Source organism: Vespa crabro, chromosome 2, assembly GCF_910589235.1.
Source record: "Vespa crabro chromosome 2, iyVesCrab1.2, whole genome shotgun sequence".
NCBI classification, from domain to species: Eukaryota; Metazoa; Arthropoda; class Insecta; order Hymenoptera; family Vespidae; genus Vespa; species Vespa crabro.
Window position 1 is genome coordinate 7,823,597 of NC_060956.1, and position 19,402 is coordinate 7,842,998.

General features: G+C 33.2%; 2 protein-coding genes across 2 annotated transcripts in view; both read right to left on the reverse strand.

Annotated features, from left to right (window-relative positions):
* Nucleotides 1–537: 537 nt before the first annotated feature.
* On the reverse strand, nt 538–2,434 carry LOC124432872 (uncharacterized serine-rich protein C215.13-like). Its single transcript, XM_046982153.1, has 2 exons — nt 2,245–2,434; nt 538–1,534 (listed from the first exon to the last, which is right to left on the reverse strand). The coding sequence occupies exons 1-2, from the start codon at nt 2,275–2,277 to the stop codon at nt 917–919; spliced, it is 651 nt and encodes a 216-aa protein (XP_046838109.1). The 5' UTR covers nt 2,278–2,434; the 3' UTR covers nt 538–916.
* A 7,828-nt stretch (nt 2,435–10,262) lies between these two features.
* The window catches only part of LOC124422361 (ubiquitin carboxyl-terminal hydrolase 34-like), an 11,895-nt gene continuing 2,755 nt past the window's right edge, over nt 10,263–19,402 (reverse strand). The window contains exons 2-3 of the mRNA XM_046958724.1: nt 16,438–16,531; nt 10,263–12,736 (exon numbers count right to left, since the gene is read on the reverse strand). Of these exons, the coding sequence (XP_046814680.1) occupies nt 11,964–12,736; nt 16,438–16,531 (867 nt within the window). The 3' untranslated portion in view covers nt 10,263–11,963. The remainder of the gene's footprint in view (nt 12,737–16,437; nt 16,532–19,402) is intronic.

Here is a 19,402-nt window from a genome sequence, read left to right on the forward strand (position 1 = left end):
GATTCTATTTTACACAAGAGTGAAAAAAATTGTCGATAAACGCGATAAGCTCCATTGCGTTTATTCACGCTGTTTAGAAAGTAGAGCGATTCAAAATTATATATGTATAAAAAAAAAAAAAGAAAGAAAAAAGAGAAAAAAATACATCCACATTCAATGTACGTCATCGTATTTTTTTTTCTTTTTTTTTATATAGATCTATATTTGGTCCACGACTCCAAAATTAAATATAACATACATAAATACATGAATTAAATCGTACATGTAACGCGTTTCACATACATGTAAATCGTTTCGCTTTTAAACGAATATCTTACAAATTATTTTGCACATTAAACTTAAAGAGAACACAATCCTTTTGTTAAATTTAACTAAACGCCATCGTGACATTTCGTCGACATTTAATGTAATTCAACATATCTATTTCAGATCTACTCTATATCTTTTTACGAGTATTTCCCTCGAGATATTTATCGTTCAAGGTTAATCAAACATACACGGTCTTTTATATTATTTCGACCTAATGATATAAATTAATTATCTAAATAATGTTTATCTTTATTCTAGGAAACTCAATCTCATTACATGGATTACTGACTAGTATAGTTAAATTTGGTATAGATACATAGGGAAGTAAATGATGCATCAGACAAATAAATCAAATATTCAAAGAGACTATTAACTACTATTGTTAATTTGTCTGTTAATTGTAAATATTAGATAAACCTTTCGATTTCATAAGACGCATCAATCTATTTTCTTCTCCGATTTTACCCATTAATTATGAGTATTTTTTGTTAAAACCTTTACAGCTATTAATTAATATATTCTTTGGATTTCGTAATAGATGAACATAATATGGTCATGTTGCAGTATTTGTTTCGGTAATAGCTTACAAATATTAACAAAATTTTTGCTAGCCTTTTCTATTTTCTGTATCGTTCGTATCGCCATAAGAATAATTGCATTCGTTTTTTTGATTTCGATTAAACATTGAAACTGACTGATTAGAAGAGGATGATGAAAGTGACGAGAATGACGGTAACGACGAGGATGATGATCGCGTGGAATGGAATGATTGCGAGGAAGATGGTGATTGGTAATAAGACGATGAACTATTCGATTTGGATAATCTCGATAATTTGGATGACTTAATAAACGACGAAGGGGATGAGAACGACGATAAGGAGGACATGGAAGAGGACACAGAGGATGACGTCGATGAGGGAAATCGGGAGTATCCTTGGGATCGAGTTTGACTTGTATAAAAAAGATCGTCACCGCGAAAAGTAGCTTCGAGAGCAGTTTGCATGTTGCACTTTTGCCCGTTGGCCTTGAACGCCGATAAGAGCCATTCCAATCTGCTCCAGGCTTTTATAGGAGATCGATCAATCTGATCCAATCTTTTGGGCAAGCTATAATCGATTGGGCCCGACGCCATTTCCATCGTTGTTGGTGTCGATGCAACCGTCGATGAAGGAGGTATCGTCATTGGCGTGGGAATGTATTGAGCACCCTCGATTTCTGGTATCATCTATTAAATAACGAAATATCATTTAATAATTTATTTACCCATCAATTGTTCTAGATTTAATCAGGAGAAAGAAAGGAATTGGAAGATTCAAAAATGATACAAAATTATATCATCTTGTTGGAATAGGATAACTGATGTTTGTAGGACGTTTCGTAGAACCAACCGAGTAATGCAAGCCTAAAACTCTCTCCTGGCCTGAAATCAATACTCGAAGAGCATTACACTGTTACTAAGGATTCTCAAACCCCCTCGAATTGCCAGATTCGCGTCACCCCCGTGCGAACGAATGAGAGAGACAGAAAGAGAGAGGAGAGAGAGAGAGAGAGAGAGAGAGAGAGAGAGAGAGAGAGAAAGAGAGAGAGTGAGAAAGAGAAAGAGAGAGAGGAAGAGAAACAGAGAGGAAGGGAGAAAACGAGCCAATGCGACTAAACGTATAAGCAGAGTTCAACGATCAATGAGAGGGAGGGATTCGTTGGTAAAAACGATGCCTTAACTACAACATCCCGATCGAAAACCTCTTCCTGTTTCTGCAATGCTGATGGAAAGATGAAACAAGAGAGTGAAATAGGGAGAGAAAGAGAGAGAAAGAGAGAGAGAGAGAGAGAGAGAGAGAGAAAAGAAAGAGAAACAAAGAGAGAGTGTGAACTGAGAGAAAGAAAAGAAGAAAATGAAAAAGAGGCAGAGGGGAGAGAGAAAGAGAGAGAACTTACCGGTTTCTTATCTTGGTACGGTGGGAACGACATTAAGCGGCCGAGTATAATTATTTCTGATCGAGTTACAATAATATTCTTCGAAGACAAATGCTTTGCTTTCCTTTTTCTTTTTTTTTTTTTCTAGATTCTTTTAAACCTCAACAGAACTTCTTTCTTCTCTCTAATTGAAACTTTTTTCTCCTTGCCTTCGTATATTTTTAAAAAATTTCAAAATTAAATTGGATATATTAAAGAGGATATCCATTATTAAAAGTAATTACTTTTATATGTACGTATGTATGTAGGTAGGTATGTGTGTATATATATATATATATATGTATGTATGTATGTATGTATGTATGTATGTAAGTATGTATGTATGGATGTATTATGCATGTATGTATATATGTATATATGTTATATGTCTGTATGTATGTATGTATGTATGTATGTATGTATGTATGTATGTATGTATGTATGTATGTATGTATGTATGTATGTATGTATGTATGTATGTATGTATGTATGTATGTATGTATGTATGTATGTATGTATGTACGTTAGATTACATAAATTCTTTTAATTTCAGAAAGACTTATGTAACAAGATCAATTTTTTTCGACATGTGTTTAACTTTAACTTTCTACACGAGTTTCTAAATGAACATTAGTACGAGCAAAATGAAGCTCAACGGACAAATGAGGATCAGTGTAAAATGTAACGAAGGTTATAAGATCAATTCTAAATATCAAAGAGATCAGAATACTGTGCTTAATAATTAGCTTAACGAGAAGTTCATTGGATCGTTAACAAAAATTTAAAAAAAGATCTTTATTAGAGGGGACAGAAAAAAACAAGAAAAAGAAAAAAATTGCGTAGATAAAAATTAAGATGAAAGGATGACAGTCAAATGTACTTACAATCATTAGATATATATTTTCTCTTTGAAATTGGACGAAGGAAGGATTAGATCAAATTTTCTCTCTTTTCAAATATAACGAATAGAAATTATCAGCAGCGATCCAGCGTCGACGAGAATGAAGATATAAATATATGTATGTATAAATAAGAAAAAACAGAGAAAAAGAGAGAGAGAGAGAGAGAAAGAACATTGAGAAAGTATAGTCAATTGTTCATGTTGTTTCACTATAACGATTGATTATGCGCATTCATTTTTTTTTCTCATTTCAAAATAACGCTCTTGTTTATCGTTCAACGAGAAAAAAAATGAAAAAAGCAATTGACGATCGATCTCTAACCGATAAATCAAAAGGATAGAGAAAAAGAAAATAACAAATTGTCAAAACAAAGGTAACGTTTCCAAAAGCGATTGTTACGATCAAAAGAAGAAATGGATCGATCCGAATAAAAAGATATGTCTTACCTTGATCGATCAGAGTTCTCTCTTCTTCTTCGATTGACCTTCTTTTAAAGGTCAAGGTCGTTAGGTCAATGTCCGGCGAACAAACTCGAGGAAACTCGAGGCCTAAGCTTTATCCCGGAGGCACGGTCCAAGAGTAACTGAAGAAGGGCAAAGCCGGCACAACATCAGCTGGCTCGGCAGCGCCCAACTCGAAGGGTGTTTTACTCTCTCTTTCCCTCTCTCTCTCTCTCTCTCTCTCTCTCTTTCTCTTTCTCTCTCCCTCTCTTTCTCTCTCTTTCTCTCTCTCTCTCTCTCTCTCTCTCTCTCTCTTTCTCTCTCTCTCTCTCTCTCTCTCTCTCTCTCTCTCTCTCTCTCTCTCTCTGCCCCATACCCTTCACGACACTCTACCTTCTCTTTTGAACTTTACTAACCGAGAAAGGAACCCACATATGTTGGTCACATGTAAGAGAAAGAGAAGGGAAGAACTTATCGAGAGACAACATACTATATTCTCGCACTCGGGGAGTCCTCAACCTCTTTCCTTTTCACCCTCGTCATCGGCACCATTTCCGGCTTCCGGTTTACTGCCACTCGTTTGCTGTCCGTTCGCGTGCCACTGATTTTTAATCCTATCTCCTTTAATGCTATCTTAAAAAAATAAAAAATAAAAAACAAAAAAAAAACAAAAAGAAAGAAAAAAGAAAGAAACAAACTTTAAATATTACTTCTTGATATTAGATATTGAATACTGTAAATTATTTCCTTATTAAATGTCACAATAATAATTAAACAAACGTTATCAATGACTGTTGTATACTAAGGATTACTATATTAATATATAACAAGATTTTATCCAAATTAAGAACTCTAGACGAACGTAATATATCTTGTAATATCTTCATGGCAAATCAAAAACTCCTTGTACCCGCATTATGGTGTATTATTCATTTATAATTCTAATACAGGATGTCATCCGTCCATAAATGTCCAAGCAAATTATCTTGCAATTGATTGACGTTTAATACGAGAAATTTGTACGTCTCTGAGTAAGCTACAAAGTGCATATAAATAATCCATCTTTTTTTTTTTTTTAAATCATGATCTTTCCAAGTTGTGTCAACATAGTTGACAAATTTGTTTTTTTCTTTTTTAAATGAACATCCATAATTATGTTTGCATGTTTATATAATATATTAGCGATTATTTGCAATAAGAATTATATCTAGTTGAAAAAATTGTTAGTACACGTATTATTTACAAGAAAAATTGACATCGATAATTTATTACTTATAAATTTGATTACAAATAACAACTGCTATTATAAATATACAAAAAAAAATTATAAATATTCATATAAAAAAAAAGATCTATATTGACTTACGTAACTCCAAAAAAAAGAACGAGGAAAAAAATTTTTTACGAACACTGTAGCTGATTCAGAATGATGCAAATTTCTCTCAATTAAACTTTTTTGTAACTTCAACTAATCGCGAGATATTCTCTCGGACATACTATGTATATAAATATAATTTTATTATGTGTATTTATATATATACATATATACATAGATTTATATATACATACATATACATATATACATGTATTTTTCTTTTATTACATTTTATATTATATGATATTATATTTTGTTAAATTTTGTTCTATTATGTCTATGTATTGTATATCATGTAGGGATTTTATTGGATATTATTTAGAGATGTTATGATACTACGAAGAGGTGTTACGTCAAAGAAGAATAATTGTCGATGATATAGGGGCTGCTGATGGTCCATTGTACGTGGACGTTGAGGGAACCGAGTAAATTGACTAAATTGCCACGTCCCGAAGAATCGTGACCCATGGAACATGCTCGTAGACCACGTAGATGCAGATGTGAGATAACCGTAGTCTCGGATTCGATTAACTAAAGTTGAACTAGGACCGGTTGTAAATTTTAAGTTAATTTTGAAAGGAAGTTAGGCTGTATCGAAACTCATTGGTGATTCCAGTATAACATAAATATTTTCCATTGTATTATCCAAAGATTAAGTAAACTTGTTGATCAAAGAATGTTGCCTAACATAAAATACAAACTTTGCTAACTTTATGTCGATCTATCAAAATATTCCCTAAAAAAGTTTTATCGTGAATTTGTTATGATTTTAAATGTTTATTTAGAATGACCATAGTGTTGCATATAAAGTGGTGTTTATAGAATAGATATTTATTATTGTTAGGTATAATGACTTTAGAAATTATGTACATATATTAATAACTCGTAGTTTCTTTTGAGAGACAAAATTTAATAACTTATGGAGTTTCTCTTAAGAAACGAAATTTAAATTTAATATCTCTAAAATTGTTTCATTTAATCAAATGATCCGATCTTTTTATTATTCTTCTATTATTGACAATAAATATTATCTCTCAAAGATCATTTTTTATTCCAATAAAATTCATTCAATAAAAAATGATGTCATTTTCAGATTGAATTTTTGATGACATTTAAGATTACGTATACAAATTCAATTGCTTGAATGGTGTTCAAATAACCGATCACTTGAACTGGGGCTCTATTCATAAAATAATTACATATATGTAGATGATAAGTTGCTAATCATTGCAATGTAAAATTCTTAGAACAGTATTCTTGACAGTGATAAGTGCGACTTATAGACTATTTTTGATGTACGATGTAACGAATGATATATATCATACATTTTAAAAGAAACGTTTCAGTGATGTTAATTGAAAAGAGGTACTGAAAAGCAAAAATAAACGTATACATATACAATATCACAACACTACCATTGTAGAAAAACATACAATTTTTTAAAAAACGGATTTAAGTATAATAAATTTTACACAAAAGTAATTATTCTTAATAATTTTTTAATTAATTAATCTTAATATATAATATTAATTTATATATATATATATATATGTATATATATATGATTAAATGTAAATTTTAATGTAAATTATTATAAAATAAATTTTATATATATATATATATATATATATATATATATTTATATTATACATATTATATTATACATATTATATTATAATAATTTTGTTATATAGTTATTATATTATATTACATATATAATCTTATGCATGCACTACAATAAATAATAAATGAGAAATACTATATAGGTTACAATAGCATTATGTTTTTTCACAAGAAGATCATATCAATTGAGAATTGGTAAAAATATTTACATGTATCTATAATCCGCTAAATTATTCATATAGAGAAGAAATCCAGTGGATCAAATTTCTTAGTAAATTAGCAAATTTGAACGAACTAGCAGAGTAGAAATTTAAATTTATTAAAAAATTCAGCATATAAAAATAAATATAAAATATCTCAATATGAAGTAATATAATATTTTGTAAATTATAAGCACAGATATATTACACTATTAATATTATATTACTATATTTCGCTATTTCAATTTTTGTAGAAAATTTGAATTCCTAAATATAATAGGATAGTACCCACATCGTTATTTTCAAAATGACACATCTTTTATTGAAAAAAAAAAAGAAAAATTTGTGTGTGTTTGTGAGCGTATATTAATAAGAAAATTTATAATAAAAGTAATATTCTTCTCCTTCAATTTTATTAATGCTGTCAATTAATATAAAATTTTAATTAAACATGATCAATATGTTAATTTCTTTTTTTTTATTGATATTTGTAGAAAGTATGTATATTTTCTGACATTATCAAACGTAAATCATATACGTTCCCAATTGCTATTAATATACACATTTATGTTCAGAAATATCACATTAGAAACGTTCATTCCAATCATATGTAAAAATAGAATAATATGTCAAACAAGTTATAAAATAGAATCCCTGAAGTTTAACTGGTAATTAATTAATCACTGACCAACGTTGGTGCAACTGAATTTAATCCTTTAATCAGAGATCACTGATATATTGTCGTTAAACATAGCCGGTATAACCGGACCCTAGTATCCTTCTGGACGTGTGCTGTTTCTTATCTTTTTTCCTTAAAAAGAAGAAAAAAAGAAAAGAAAAAAAAGACTTTACGAGACTGGACACTTTGGAATAGTAGACTCTATCGATCCTACACGTGATAATGAGTTTGTATAAAAACAAGATAAGAGATATGCCCTATACCTGATCGAGATCCAAATAGGATTACTAAGATGTTAAATGCAAAAAGGATAACTTTATCGCTATAATCCGTCTGTAACATCGTCATTTAAATACAAAAAGAAGAACAAAGAAAAGATAAAAAAGGACAAGTTAATAAATTATACGTTTCTACGTAAGTACAGTGTTTTTAGAAAAAAAAAAGAGAGAAAAAGAGATCGTTATAACGTTGTAAGAAAAGAAGCACAAGCTGCAAGTAGTCGAGCAAGAAGCGTTGCGTATCCGACAGCTGGCTACAGCATGTCGTGTAACGAAGAGATGCAAGATATTAACAAAAAGATTAAAAACAAAAGAAAAGAAAAGAAAAGAGCTAAAGAAGATTGTACAGTTTTTTTCCTTTCTTTTTCTTTTCTGTAAAAAAAAAAAAAATGAAAAACAATATAGCCATGTCTCTCGTTTCATGTATATATAAAAAAAAAAAGATGATTATAATATTCGTTAAAACAATCAATTTTTCATTTTATCAAGAAATTAATCAAATGCGATAATATCACATTTATAATTCTAGATGATTGCTCGTTTATGTATATGATAATTAAGAAATGATAAGTTAAGAATAAACAAAAGGAAGAAGAGGATTAAAATGAATAAGTTAATTTTCGTCTACCTTAGAGAATTCGTCAGCTGTGTCCATTTTTAATGTCCGATCGCGGTGTGCCGTCTCGTTATATGGTAGATGGTCGAGGGCGCGTGCACCATAAAGGCACACGACAACGTGGCTCTTACAGCTGCCGGAAGTATACATCTGCCAGGATTCTACTAACCGTACGGTGGAGATCGGCACACCTTTCGTTCTTTTGCTAAAAATCTACGAAAATGGATGAAAGTAGACGAAAGAGAGAGAGAGAGAGAGAGAGAGAGAGAGAGAGAGAGAGAGAAGTAGATGAAAAAAGTATAGTATATTGTAAGGAATAATCAAAAAGAAAAAAAATGTTTAAATACCAAAAATAATAATACATTTAGAATAAATAATGATCAATGAAGAAAAACAAAGTAAAGAAAATGATCAAAGCCTGTTTAGAGTTTTGAAAGGCTAAAAGGTGGTAGACCCTTGAAACTGATGAAAGAAGAAGAATGAAAAAGGTCCTTTTATTTTTGAAAAACATCAACAGCTGCCCGGAAGAAAGGAACAAATCGTAGATTAGGAAAGCGCTCGTGCCGTACACCTTTTCCCTCTTGCTCCTAAAATCGTGTCTATATTAACGATTTTATACAATCAATTTTACTATTTTCATATAACTAAAAGTTAAATAACTCAAGGTATGTTATGTTCGTATCTCTTTACTGCGAGTTTTGATTCGGAATAGAAAACAAAAAGAATAGCTGGAATTCTCAAAGGGAAGAATCTTTCGCAAGAACGTTAATTTTCCGATCGGCCTAACGGCAGGTATTCGATATCGAGTAATACTCAGATTCTGACCAACTACTCTCAACCCTTTTTTCGTATTCTCACCCCCGCAGCTGACGACGCGTCGGCGGTATACCACCTGACGATTCGACCAAGACAGCTGTTCGCTCCCCTCTGTGTCGGTCAACCACCCGTCCACTCCCCCTGATCCTTCTTATTCTCTTGGAACTTCGTTGAAGAGCTCCAGTGCAATAAAAAAAGGAGACCTTCGAGAACGTTGCTAGTCAAAAGAACGTTCTCGTTGATCGACCAACAGACAGGATTATGTCCCACGACCTGCCTCTTCGAAGACTCTTTGAAGCTGCAATTTAATGATTGAATCTTTATATAGGTATTGTTCTTTTTTTTCTTTTTTTTTTAGGAACTAACGAACTTAAATGTATTAAAAAATGTTATTAATATAATCATGAACGGAAATCAAACGAAGGATTTTAAACGAACGAATCTTTTAAGAGAAGGGAAGAGGGAGCCGCGGTGGGATAAGGGATGGGAGTCGGGGGAGGGGAGAGTACAGGAGGGTACGTTAGGGATTTAACAAACATCACATAGATTCACTTGGTAACGGTGGCCACGTTGCCTTCGACTTATTTTCGCCGTACGAATGTCGAAGACAACAAAAGTACCTTGATGGAGCAGATGCATGGCATGTGCTACGAGGCAACACCAGATGCCCCATTGGCGTAGAGATCCCTCCGGCGTTCTTGCCGATAGAGGTTGCTAGGGGGATCCTTTTCGAATCGTTCGCGTGCCGGATTCAACCTCTTTACTCTCCTCATTTTCCTCCCCCTTCTCCGTCCTCTCCTCTTTCTCTTTTACGATTATCTACGCCATATCGATCCACTTTTAAAACCTTGGGATATTTCGTTAATCGATAAAGTTCCTTATAAAATGTAATATTACACAAACAATTTTGTAATAATCTCCTTTTATTAATTTTTAAATAGAAAAAGAAGAAAGAAGAAAACAGAAAGAAAGAACAAAAAAAGAAAACGAGAAAAAGAAGGAAAAAAGAAAAAAAAAAGAAAGAAGAAACGATAACAATAGGAAGTAAATGAAATGACGAATACCTTAGAATTAACTTAGCTCTCGTTTATTTTTAGTGGTCAATGTTATCTACAATGATTTATTGTAAAAGTAACAATAGTCGTGTGTATAAGTTAAAACGATATATATCATACATATGTACAGATATGCCGATTTCACGATCATCTTCTACGATCCATCTCGTAAAAGCTTAAATCATCGTGAAACAATTTATTCGGCTTTGCGCGATGGATCGTAGCCGTAGGGGAAAAAACTCGATTTTCCGGAGCGAATGGTAAACGATCGAGATATTTCAGGCATCGATCCAAAACCATTCGCGAGGATATTTTTATTCTTTCCATTGATTTCGTCTCATCGAATCGATCCAATCGTTGATACTGAATTCGATTCGTCGTATACGAGGAAAGATGTTCTCATTGTATGTATGTTCCTAATCAATAATTTATCGATCTATCATTAATAGAAATAATTCTATCTATAATCTCCGATTTGTGGCTACTAAAACTCTTGTGATTACGAAGATAATCGGTGACAACAAATTCCGATCGACATGTATTACATAGATCGTTCTACGATAACAAACTAGACTCGATTATCGAGCCGATCTTTCGTGTAATAAATTAATTAAGAAAATAAGAAAGAAAATATCTAAACGAAAATAATATATATATATATATATTCTAATTGTACGGGTACCGATTAATGTTCATCGTTCTTTTTCATTTTTTGATTCGATTAAACTAATCTAGCATCAGTTTATAGGTATGTGTTAGCGTGTGTGTCTTTGTCTATAGTCTTTGTAAAAGTTTTCATTTTACTATAGGTGATCCTAGAAATTTGTTCTATGTTTAATTAATTTCAATCTAGCGGACGTTTATCTACGATTCATCACGACTAATGTCACCTCTTTGATTCGCCTAGTTCACAGAGTACGAAAGTTTTCTCATCGATAAACGAACGAACGAACGAACGAACTTCGATGAGTTCACTTGTATCCCATCAGATACAAACATTCTAACTTTTTCAACTATAAAATCTTTAAACTCCCGGATCGATTATATTGACATTCGTATTGACGTTCGTTAGGAAGTTAAACCGATATAACGTCCAAATTAAAGTATAAGAGAGAACGATGAAAAGATATATAAAATATAAAAAATCACCGATTAAGAATCACATAGCTACCGAAAGAAATTCAATCCATGATTATCCATATTATATTATCCTTCGATTGTCCACTCGCAAAGTAAACACAATTATCAATTACAATATTATTAAAAAAAGAAGGAGGAAACGGAAAAAAAGAAAAAAAAAGAAAAAAAGAGAAATAAACAGAAAAGATAGAACGAGAGATAGATAGATAAAACAAGTCCATACGTAACGAAACGATTTATCAAAGAAGTAACAAATTATTTTCTTAATAATTAAATACGCCAAACGATTAAACTCTTCTTCTAACCTTCGTTTTATCAAAAGCGTATTTGTAGCTCCTGTCCGCTTTGATCCATCCGACAGGGCCGATATAAGCGTATTTCATTTTGAGTTTACGATGAAAACTGCATTTCTGCAAAATGCGAACGACTGAGGCGAACGAGACAACATTATACGGGAGACAGAGACGCTCGCGTCTTATCGTTGTATCGATCACGGATCCACGCACGATTATCACAATATATATGGGTGCCTCGACGAATGTGTACCGAGATAACTCTCGCAACTCGTTAAACTCGTTTATGCTGTGTACTGAGCGAATACCCGTCCTCTTTGCAGCTCAAGATGATTTTTCATCGCTAGGACGGTTGGATGATGAGCCGGCAGTCCTTCGTCTTCCACGAGATATCTCAGAGCTTCCATGGCACAGGCATCCCAGCCAGAACCCCAAGATTCAGAAACGTGATCCCGATGAAGGATCGATCTTTCCTCTTGTTCGTCGTTCATCTTCGAAAGATGATGATGATGATGATGATGATGATGATGATGATGATGATGATGACGCCGACGACGATGATGATGATTATGGTGATGATAATGATGACGATTTGACGTCTTTAAACTCTCCTTCGTTTCGAAAACTTCGAGATCTTTTGAATGCCCTTGAAAAGAATATCCAAGGGAGTATCTCCTTGTGGGAGCGAATTGATCCTGAACAAAGGGATTACCATGGAACTGATTGTCCGACGTTTTTAGGTCAATTTGATTTCGAAAAAGACTTTGACCGAGGAAACTATCATCCTGGACCATCTCAACGTTTTGATCTCTCTCCTCGAAGGTTCCCCGTCCTTGCGCGATTATTCTCGTAGGTCCTGGGTCATGCTTTTGCTGTGAATATTTCAATTCTTGTGCCAATGATGCAGCTAATTGATGAAGTAACCTTGTATTTTCAGGTCGATCCTCGTCCTCTTCGTCTTCTACGTCTACCTCGACACCCTCGTCTTCGGAGGAGGATAAAAAATCATCATTCTCATCCTCTACGCCCAATAACGTCAGCAACCTTTCAGCGGCATCTGCGTTATAAGAAATTACGACAAGTTAATTAAATGAAACAATTTGAAATATTACTATGATTCCGTTATATTCTCTTAAATTTCTTTGATAAATATTATATCTCATTCGGTTTATTAGATTTACGACATTCGAAGAAGCAAAGCGAACGAATCGTTTGAATGAACGATGACGAAATTTAGGACAAGACGACCCGGTTTCAATATCCTGTGGGAATTCTTCTCCACAAACGTTCCATGGGAACTACCTGTCGCGATCCACCCCGCCGTTCGTCCTGCGAATCCATCGGATTTCGCACGAGTCTCCCTCTCACTCTCTCTTTCTCTCTTTTTCCATCTTCTTTTCTCCCTCCCTACCTCCCCCCTCCTCTCTCTCTCTCTCTCTCTTTCTCTTTTCGTCGTTACGATGTATTAGAACGTTTGTGTGCTGTAGACGAAAATCGTGTACGTACATGAGGCACTTTGTTCGCACACCATCGTGAGAGTGTAAAGGGTCGACAAGCGAGGGTAAAGTTCGGAGGTTGGGCTGTTCCTGGGAACAGAAAAGGAGGGTCTTGATCGTCTATGGGGGGTGGAAGTCGATCAAGTTATTTGGATTTGACTCTCAGACATAAGACGAATCTTACGAAGTCGTTTACTCCTTTGAAAGGACCTTGGGAACGAGGACTTGTGATCTTTCAAAAATACTACCAGCCGTATTAAATTAAAATATTAAAAGAAAAAAAAAAAAAAAAAAAAAAAAGAAAAAAAAAAAAAAGAAGAAAAAGAAAAAAGACAAAAATGGGGTTATTTAAACGTAGCAGGTACTTCGAACCAATTTCGTTTCTATCCATATTAAAGAATACCCATTTTAGATTTGCATGCTTTCTTATCTTTTTTCCTTTTCTTTTTCTTTCTTTTTCTTTTTTTTCTTTTTTTTCTTTTTTCTTTCTTTCTTTTTTTGATCGAACTTGAATACTTCTTTTTTTCTTAAGAAGTACGTTACGATCAGATCCGTCTCCATCCCTTTTTCTTTCTTTTTCTCTCTTTCTTCTCTATCAGGACTGTGTCCGGACCAGCCAGAAACGAGTTCATTGTTTTTTTTCCCTCCCTATCTTTTTTCCCCTCAACGAAACCTTCAAAAGGCGCCAATTCGACTCGTCCTGCCGGACGTTCCCACAGGGATATCGAGATTTAAATGTCTCTTCTCTTATACCATTCGTAAAGAAATGAGACTGGATTGCATTAAGTTAAGTAAATTAGATTTAGAAGGACCAAAAAAGGAATTTATAGACATATTATTTTTTTTATTTATGTACTATACGTTTCTTTTTCCTTTTTTCTGCTTTTCTTTTTTTTATGTTTTTTTTTCTTTTTTTTTCAATATATACAACAAAAATACGAGAAGTAAAAGATAAAAAAATGAAATGAAATTTTAAAAAGTGATGTAAAATCAAGGTCAACCATTTTACTCGATCGGAATCGATACGAGCGTCATTCGAAAATTGCAAATCAGGCGAGTAAGGATATATCGAACGAACGCGGAATTCGTTTTTCCGGATGAATAATGGAACAGGGCATGAATAAAGCAGGAGATGCGTCGAATAAATGCAGAAATCGGTCTGAAAGTTGATTCGATATCGTCAACGAACGTGAAAGATCTGGTGGGAGGTGGAAGTTGGAAAAGAAACTTTGCGATTTGTGTTCACGGAACACACAAACAAATTTATTCGATGCAATAACTATCAAGCGGTTTCCTGGCTACCGTATAAAGCAACAGTAAGAGAGAGAGAGGGAGAGGGAGAGAGAGAGAGAGAGAGAAAGAGAGAGAGAGAGAGAGAAAGAGAGAGAGAGAAAGAGAGAGAGAGACACGAGTAAAACCGCCTTCGGCATTGGCTTCAGCAATAACTTTGGTTGCCATTAGCATACAAAGTTAATATTTCAGAAAGAGGTTGGCTTATTTGAAGGAAACTCTCCGGTTTCTAACCCACCATCGTTCATTTCTATCGTCGTCAACGAAAATTCATTTTCCATGTTACGTAAATGCATGCCAACCCTACCTGTTTTATGATTAATCCTTTCGAGAAATTTTTTTTTTTTTAAACGAAGCTCTGAACGCGTCTAATCATCGTCTATCATGCATAAAAACTCGTAAAGTACAAGAAATTTTATTGAGTCGCTTGTGTTGTTGGTTGTTCATATAATTGGATTGCAAGCAATTTAAATTAATGTAATCTTGGTCTTTCTAGTTTTATTTATCCTTGAAGCGTTTAGCAGCTACGTTGTATTTGCTCGTAAAACGGTGTTACTATACTTGTCATAAAGTTGTAATTTATTCAATCGAGTCGCACGATCTCCATGTAAATATATATGAGATTAGAAAATAAAGTACAAGAAAGAAAAATTAGAGAGAAAAAAAGAGAGAAAGAGAGAGAGAAAGAGAGAGAGAGAGAGTAAGAAAGCTTACAATTTTTTATCCAAGTAAGGAAATAAACTGATCTTTTACGATTATTCCACTGTATAATCTAATTGAGTAGTCCTGAATAATCAATTCTCATTTCTACTATATTCTACAGAAGCGATATGAGTTCTGATATGATTATGAATTCTCATAAAAATATACTTACTTCACTCTCGTCGTCTATATCAACGATAATGGACTAACGATGGTCACGAACAACTAAATTTTATGTAATATTGTGAGAAAACTCGTTCCTACATTGATCCTATCTCGTTCGCGAGAATAAATTTTTTTGTTAATCTCTTTTTATTCACGTAAATTGAAAGTAACCGTAGGTAACAGTGAAAATTACTGGCATTAAAAAGAAGTCAATCGAATAATTATCGGAGATGAAAGTTTGCTTTAATAAACAGTTCGAGTAAATGGAAAACTTTGTTTGAGGAATGGTAAAATTCATCATCTCTCGAATTTTCGACGCCTCGAGTAGCGATCGCGTGATCAAAATTTATCGTCTCGTGTACGTAAGTAGAAAAGAAAAATACGGGTGCCGCGAAAGGACAGAGAAAGAAAGAAAAGAGTGTAATTACGTGATGATTACAGACGAGAGTAAGTTCGGGTTGTTCGAACAAAGCGTACAAACTGGGTCGCTGAACGAAAACGGATCGATCTCTCTAATAAGCGAACGATCAAGAGGAGTAACTTTGTGATAAAGAGCAACGATCGCTCAAGGGAAAAAAAAAATAATCGTGATGATCTCGATTGCTCCTTTCCGATTTCGATGGACCTATTTGCCAGTACTATATTCGCTCGTAATTTTTGAGAAACTTTCGACGCATTAAAAAAAAAAAAAAACGCTTTTTCTGACGAAAAAATCGATGATAATTATTCTTCGAAAATTACAAAATATATTTCAAACTTTGTTGAGATTTAATTGAAAGGTTTACACGACTGTAAAGTGAGCATTAAACTCGTCAATTAAATAGATAAGATCAACTGAGATCTACAAATGAAGAAAAAAAAAAGAAAAAAAAGAAGACAAAAAATCTATAATTTACGTTGTAAATAAGTCAACTGGTTGTGAATATTGATCGGTTATACGATAGAAATGAAAAGAAAAACAAATTGTAGGTGTTATCCTTATGTAAGATCAAGATAATCTCTGTTATAATAAAATAATAAACTCGCTCGCTACAATCTTGTTAATTATTCTTTATTTTTCTAAGGAAAAAGAGAATTACTGAAAGATTTTATTATATATTGTTACCTCTTATGGTTCGCGAGGAATCAGCAATGTCAGTCGCCAATTCAACGAAATCTTCCAAAGCTCCACCATGTCCACTGCAATCCATCATGGTGTCCTAAAAAAGAAAAAAAAAAAGGCGAAAAACCATAAAACAGTAGAATCCTTTATGAGACAAATCTTTCATATAAGCAATACCAATAAATATCAATTAACTATTAATTTTTTGGAACAATATCGCCTAACAAGAAATTTCTAGAAAGCTCTTAAAAAAACAAAAAAATAAAAATAAAAATAAAAAAATAATAAAAAAAGAGAAAAAAGGTAAAAAAAGAAAATGAAAAGAAAGATGGTACATCTTTTTCACAACTGATTTCGTTACCATGAATTTTCCTAAAAGTTTATGACAGAAACTCATCAATCATGATCCTTCGTAAATTTTGAAAATTTATTACCAAGAGAGTAGAAAGCTCTGAGTTTTTCGTGAACATTCAAGTTCAAAAGGTATACCCAGTGACCCACTCATAAATGACAATAAACGTGGGAAACCAAAGACGCTTCGTCGAGAAAATTGAAAGATAAAACTTGTATTATATTGTACAGTAAGTTCAACCGTGGTTTTCCCTGTCTTCCTAAGAAGAGAAGAAGGTAAGAAAAATATGACTTTTATGACGTGAATCTTGTTCGAGCTACCTTTTACCGACTTTTTCACTTTTCCCTTCGATTTTTCTCGATATTCGTACATTATTAGTTTGAAAATTTAAAATATGACGATACAATATCTTTAATGTCCTTTTTTTTTAAGTTACTAAAAATGTATTTTTGCCAACTAACAAATATCGTAATGTACTAATCTCCTTTCCTTTTCATACTTCTTGTTTGTTCTTGTTTATTCTGATAAAAGATCAAGCCTCGAACGTGAATTTCTGCTTACACGTATGAAACCTCAACTTTACCGAGCTAGCTTTATTAAAGCTGCAGTTAATCGTCGTACAAGGGAAATGCATTTCTAGCATATACATACATATATATATATATATATATATATATATATATATATATATATATATATATATGTATATATGTATCTACATAAACCTACAATATGTAATTTCCACAGCTTATCGCTATGTTACACTCGCTATTTTCTCATTCTTCTTACTACATGTACTTGTCCACATAGTACATACATATACGGTAATGTATTGAAATGAATTTGTTAGTCGATAAAGCTGACTCATTCTAAAGGATTTAAACCTGGAGAAATTTAATATAATTTAGAAACATAATTGGTAAAAGAATTTTTTAATGTACATATATCAATATACATACATGTACCAGCTGAGAGTATCTATTTTTTCACTCGAGCCCCATCACGAAAGATACAAGGACTATAAATAGGACAACGATCGGAGAATGCTCCGAAGTATACGGGAGTATAGTAGTAGAGTGCCGTGTATACGTAGCAAAAGGGACACGTTTGACCACTTCGGTGCAGTCATCTTAAGAGACCAAGTCGATATCTCGCTAACCCGTTGCCAAGCGGATGTCTTGTAAAGTGCAGGACAACGATATTTTGCCTTTCGATCATCGCCAAAAAAGAAAAGAAAAGAAAAGAAAAGAAAAGAAAAAAAAACAAAAGAAAAAGAAAAAGGAAAGAAAGGAAAAAATAACAAAAGAAGAAAAGAATCCTTCGATTGAATTTGTAATACTCACCACCCACTACGAACTCCATAAAGTTACGGTGAATTAATACTTGCCGAAGGTGAAAATGCAGTTCGATGGCGATACATTGAACGACGCTAGAACGCGAGATTTTCTCAAGGTCACGAGCCATGACGCCCAAACGAAAACCTGTTCTACGAGAATCGGAAAATTGTCTTCTCTTTCGATTGCGATCGTGATTACGATCGACAAGTTCAACATCTCTGACAAGATTCACAAATTTAATGGTTTATAAAGAGACGATGAACGGATAAATAAAAAATAAAAATAAAATTAAAGCTAAAAATAATGATAAAAATAAAGATAAAAGTAAGAAAATGTTGGGATGAAAGAAAAATGATAGCAATCGTACGATTTACTTTCCAAGCAGTTTAAACGATCAATCGAATAATAGTTGTTTGCATAAAGAAGTAGATAAGTACAACCGACACGTAACGATCGCGAAATTACACGCAATTACTCGAGTTAATACGAGGAGGGTTAAAAGGCTTGCTGCTTCCTAAGAGGCACGCGCACCTCGCGCGAGAAAGGGACAGCGTTAATGTAATTATTCGCACCGTCGACAAAGTAACGTCCCCCTTAATGGAGATTTAAATCATCGAAACGAGCGGACTACGCTCGTTCAGAGGATCATAAAAGAAACGGGAATACGACCGTCCTTACATCTATCTAACGAGACTAACTCTCGTTTCGTGAAGAAATGAGACGAAGAGGAATAAACAAAAAATAAAAGAAAAAAAAAGAAAGAAAAAGAAAAGAAAAAAGAAAAGAAAGGAAAACAAAATAATTTTTTTGTAAATATTTAGAGTTTGTCTTCTCTCTCTCTCTCTCTCTCTCTCTCTCTCTCTCTCTCTCTCTCTCTCTCTCTCTCTCTCTCTCTCTCTCTATCTATCTATCTATCTATCTATCTATCTATCTATCTATCTCATTTTCTTTTTCTCTCTTTTTTCTTTTTCCAACGATCGAACGATGCCAAGAAGAAATACGATTCTGCTTACTAAAATCGATTACGAGCAGGTGCATTGCATGTTCGGCAGCAGAAAACGAATATGGCTGTTCGAGAAAACACGATGATACTTGCTACGCGTCCTCGTAAATCAACGTTATTTGCTGAACGCAAGTTGAAAGAGATCTTTGAAAAATTTTACATCGATTTACAAGCGTACATATGTATATATACACATATATATTTGTGCGCGCATATATATATATGCATATACATATGTATACATATGACTATTTTAGTTTCAATCATTACTCGAAT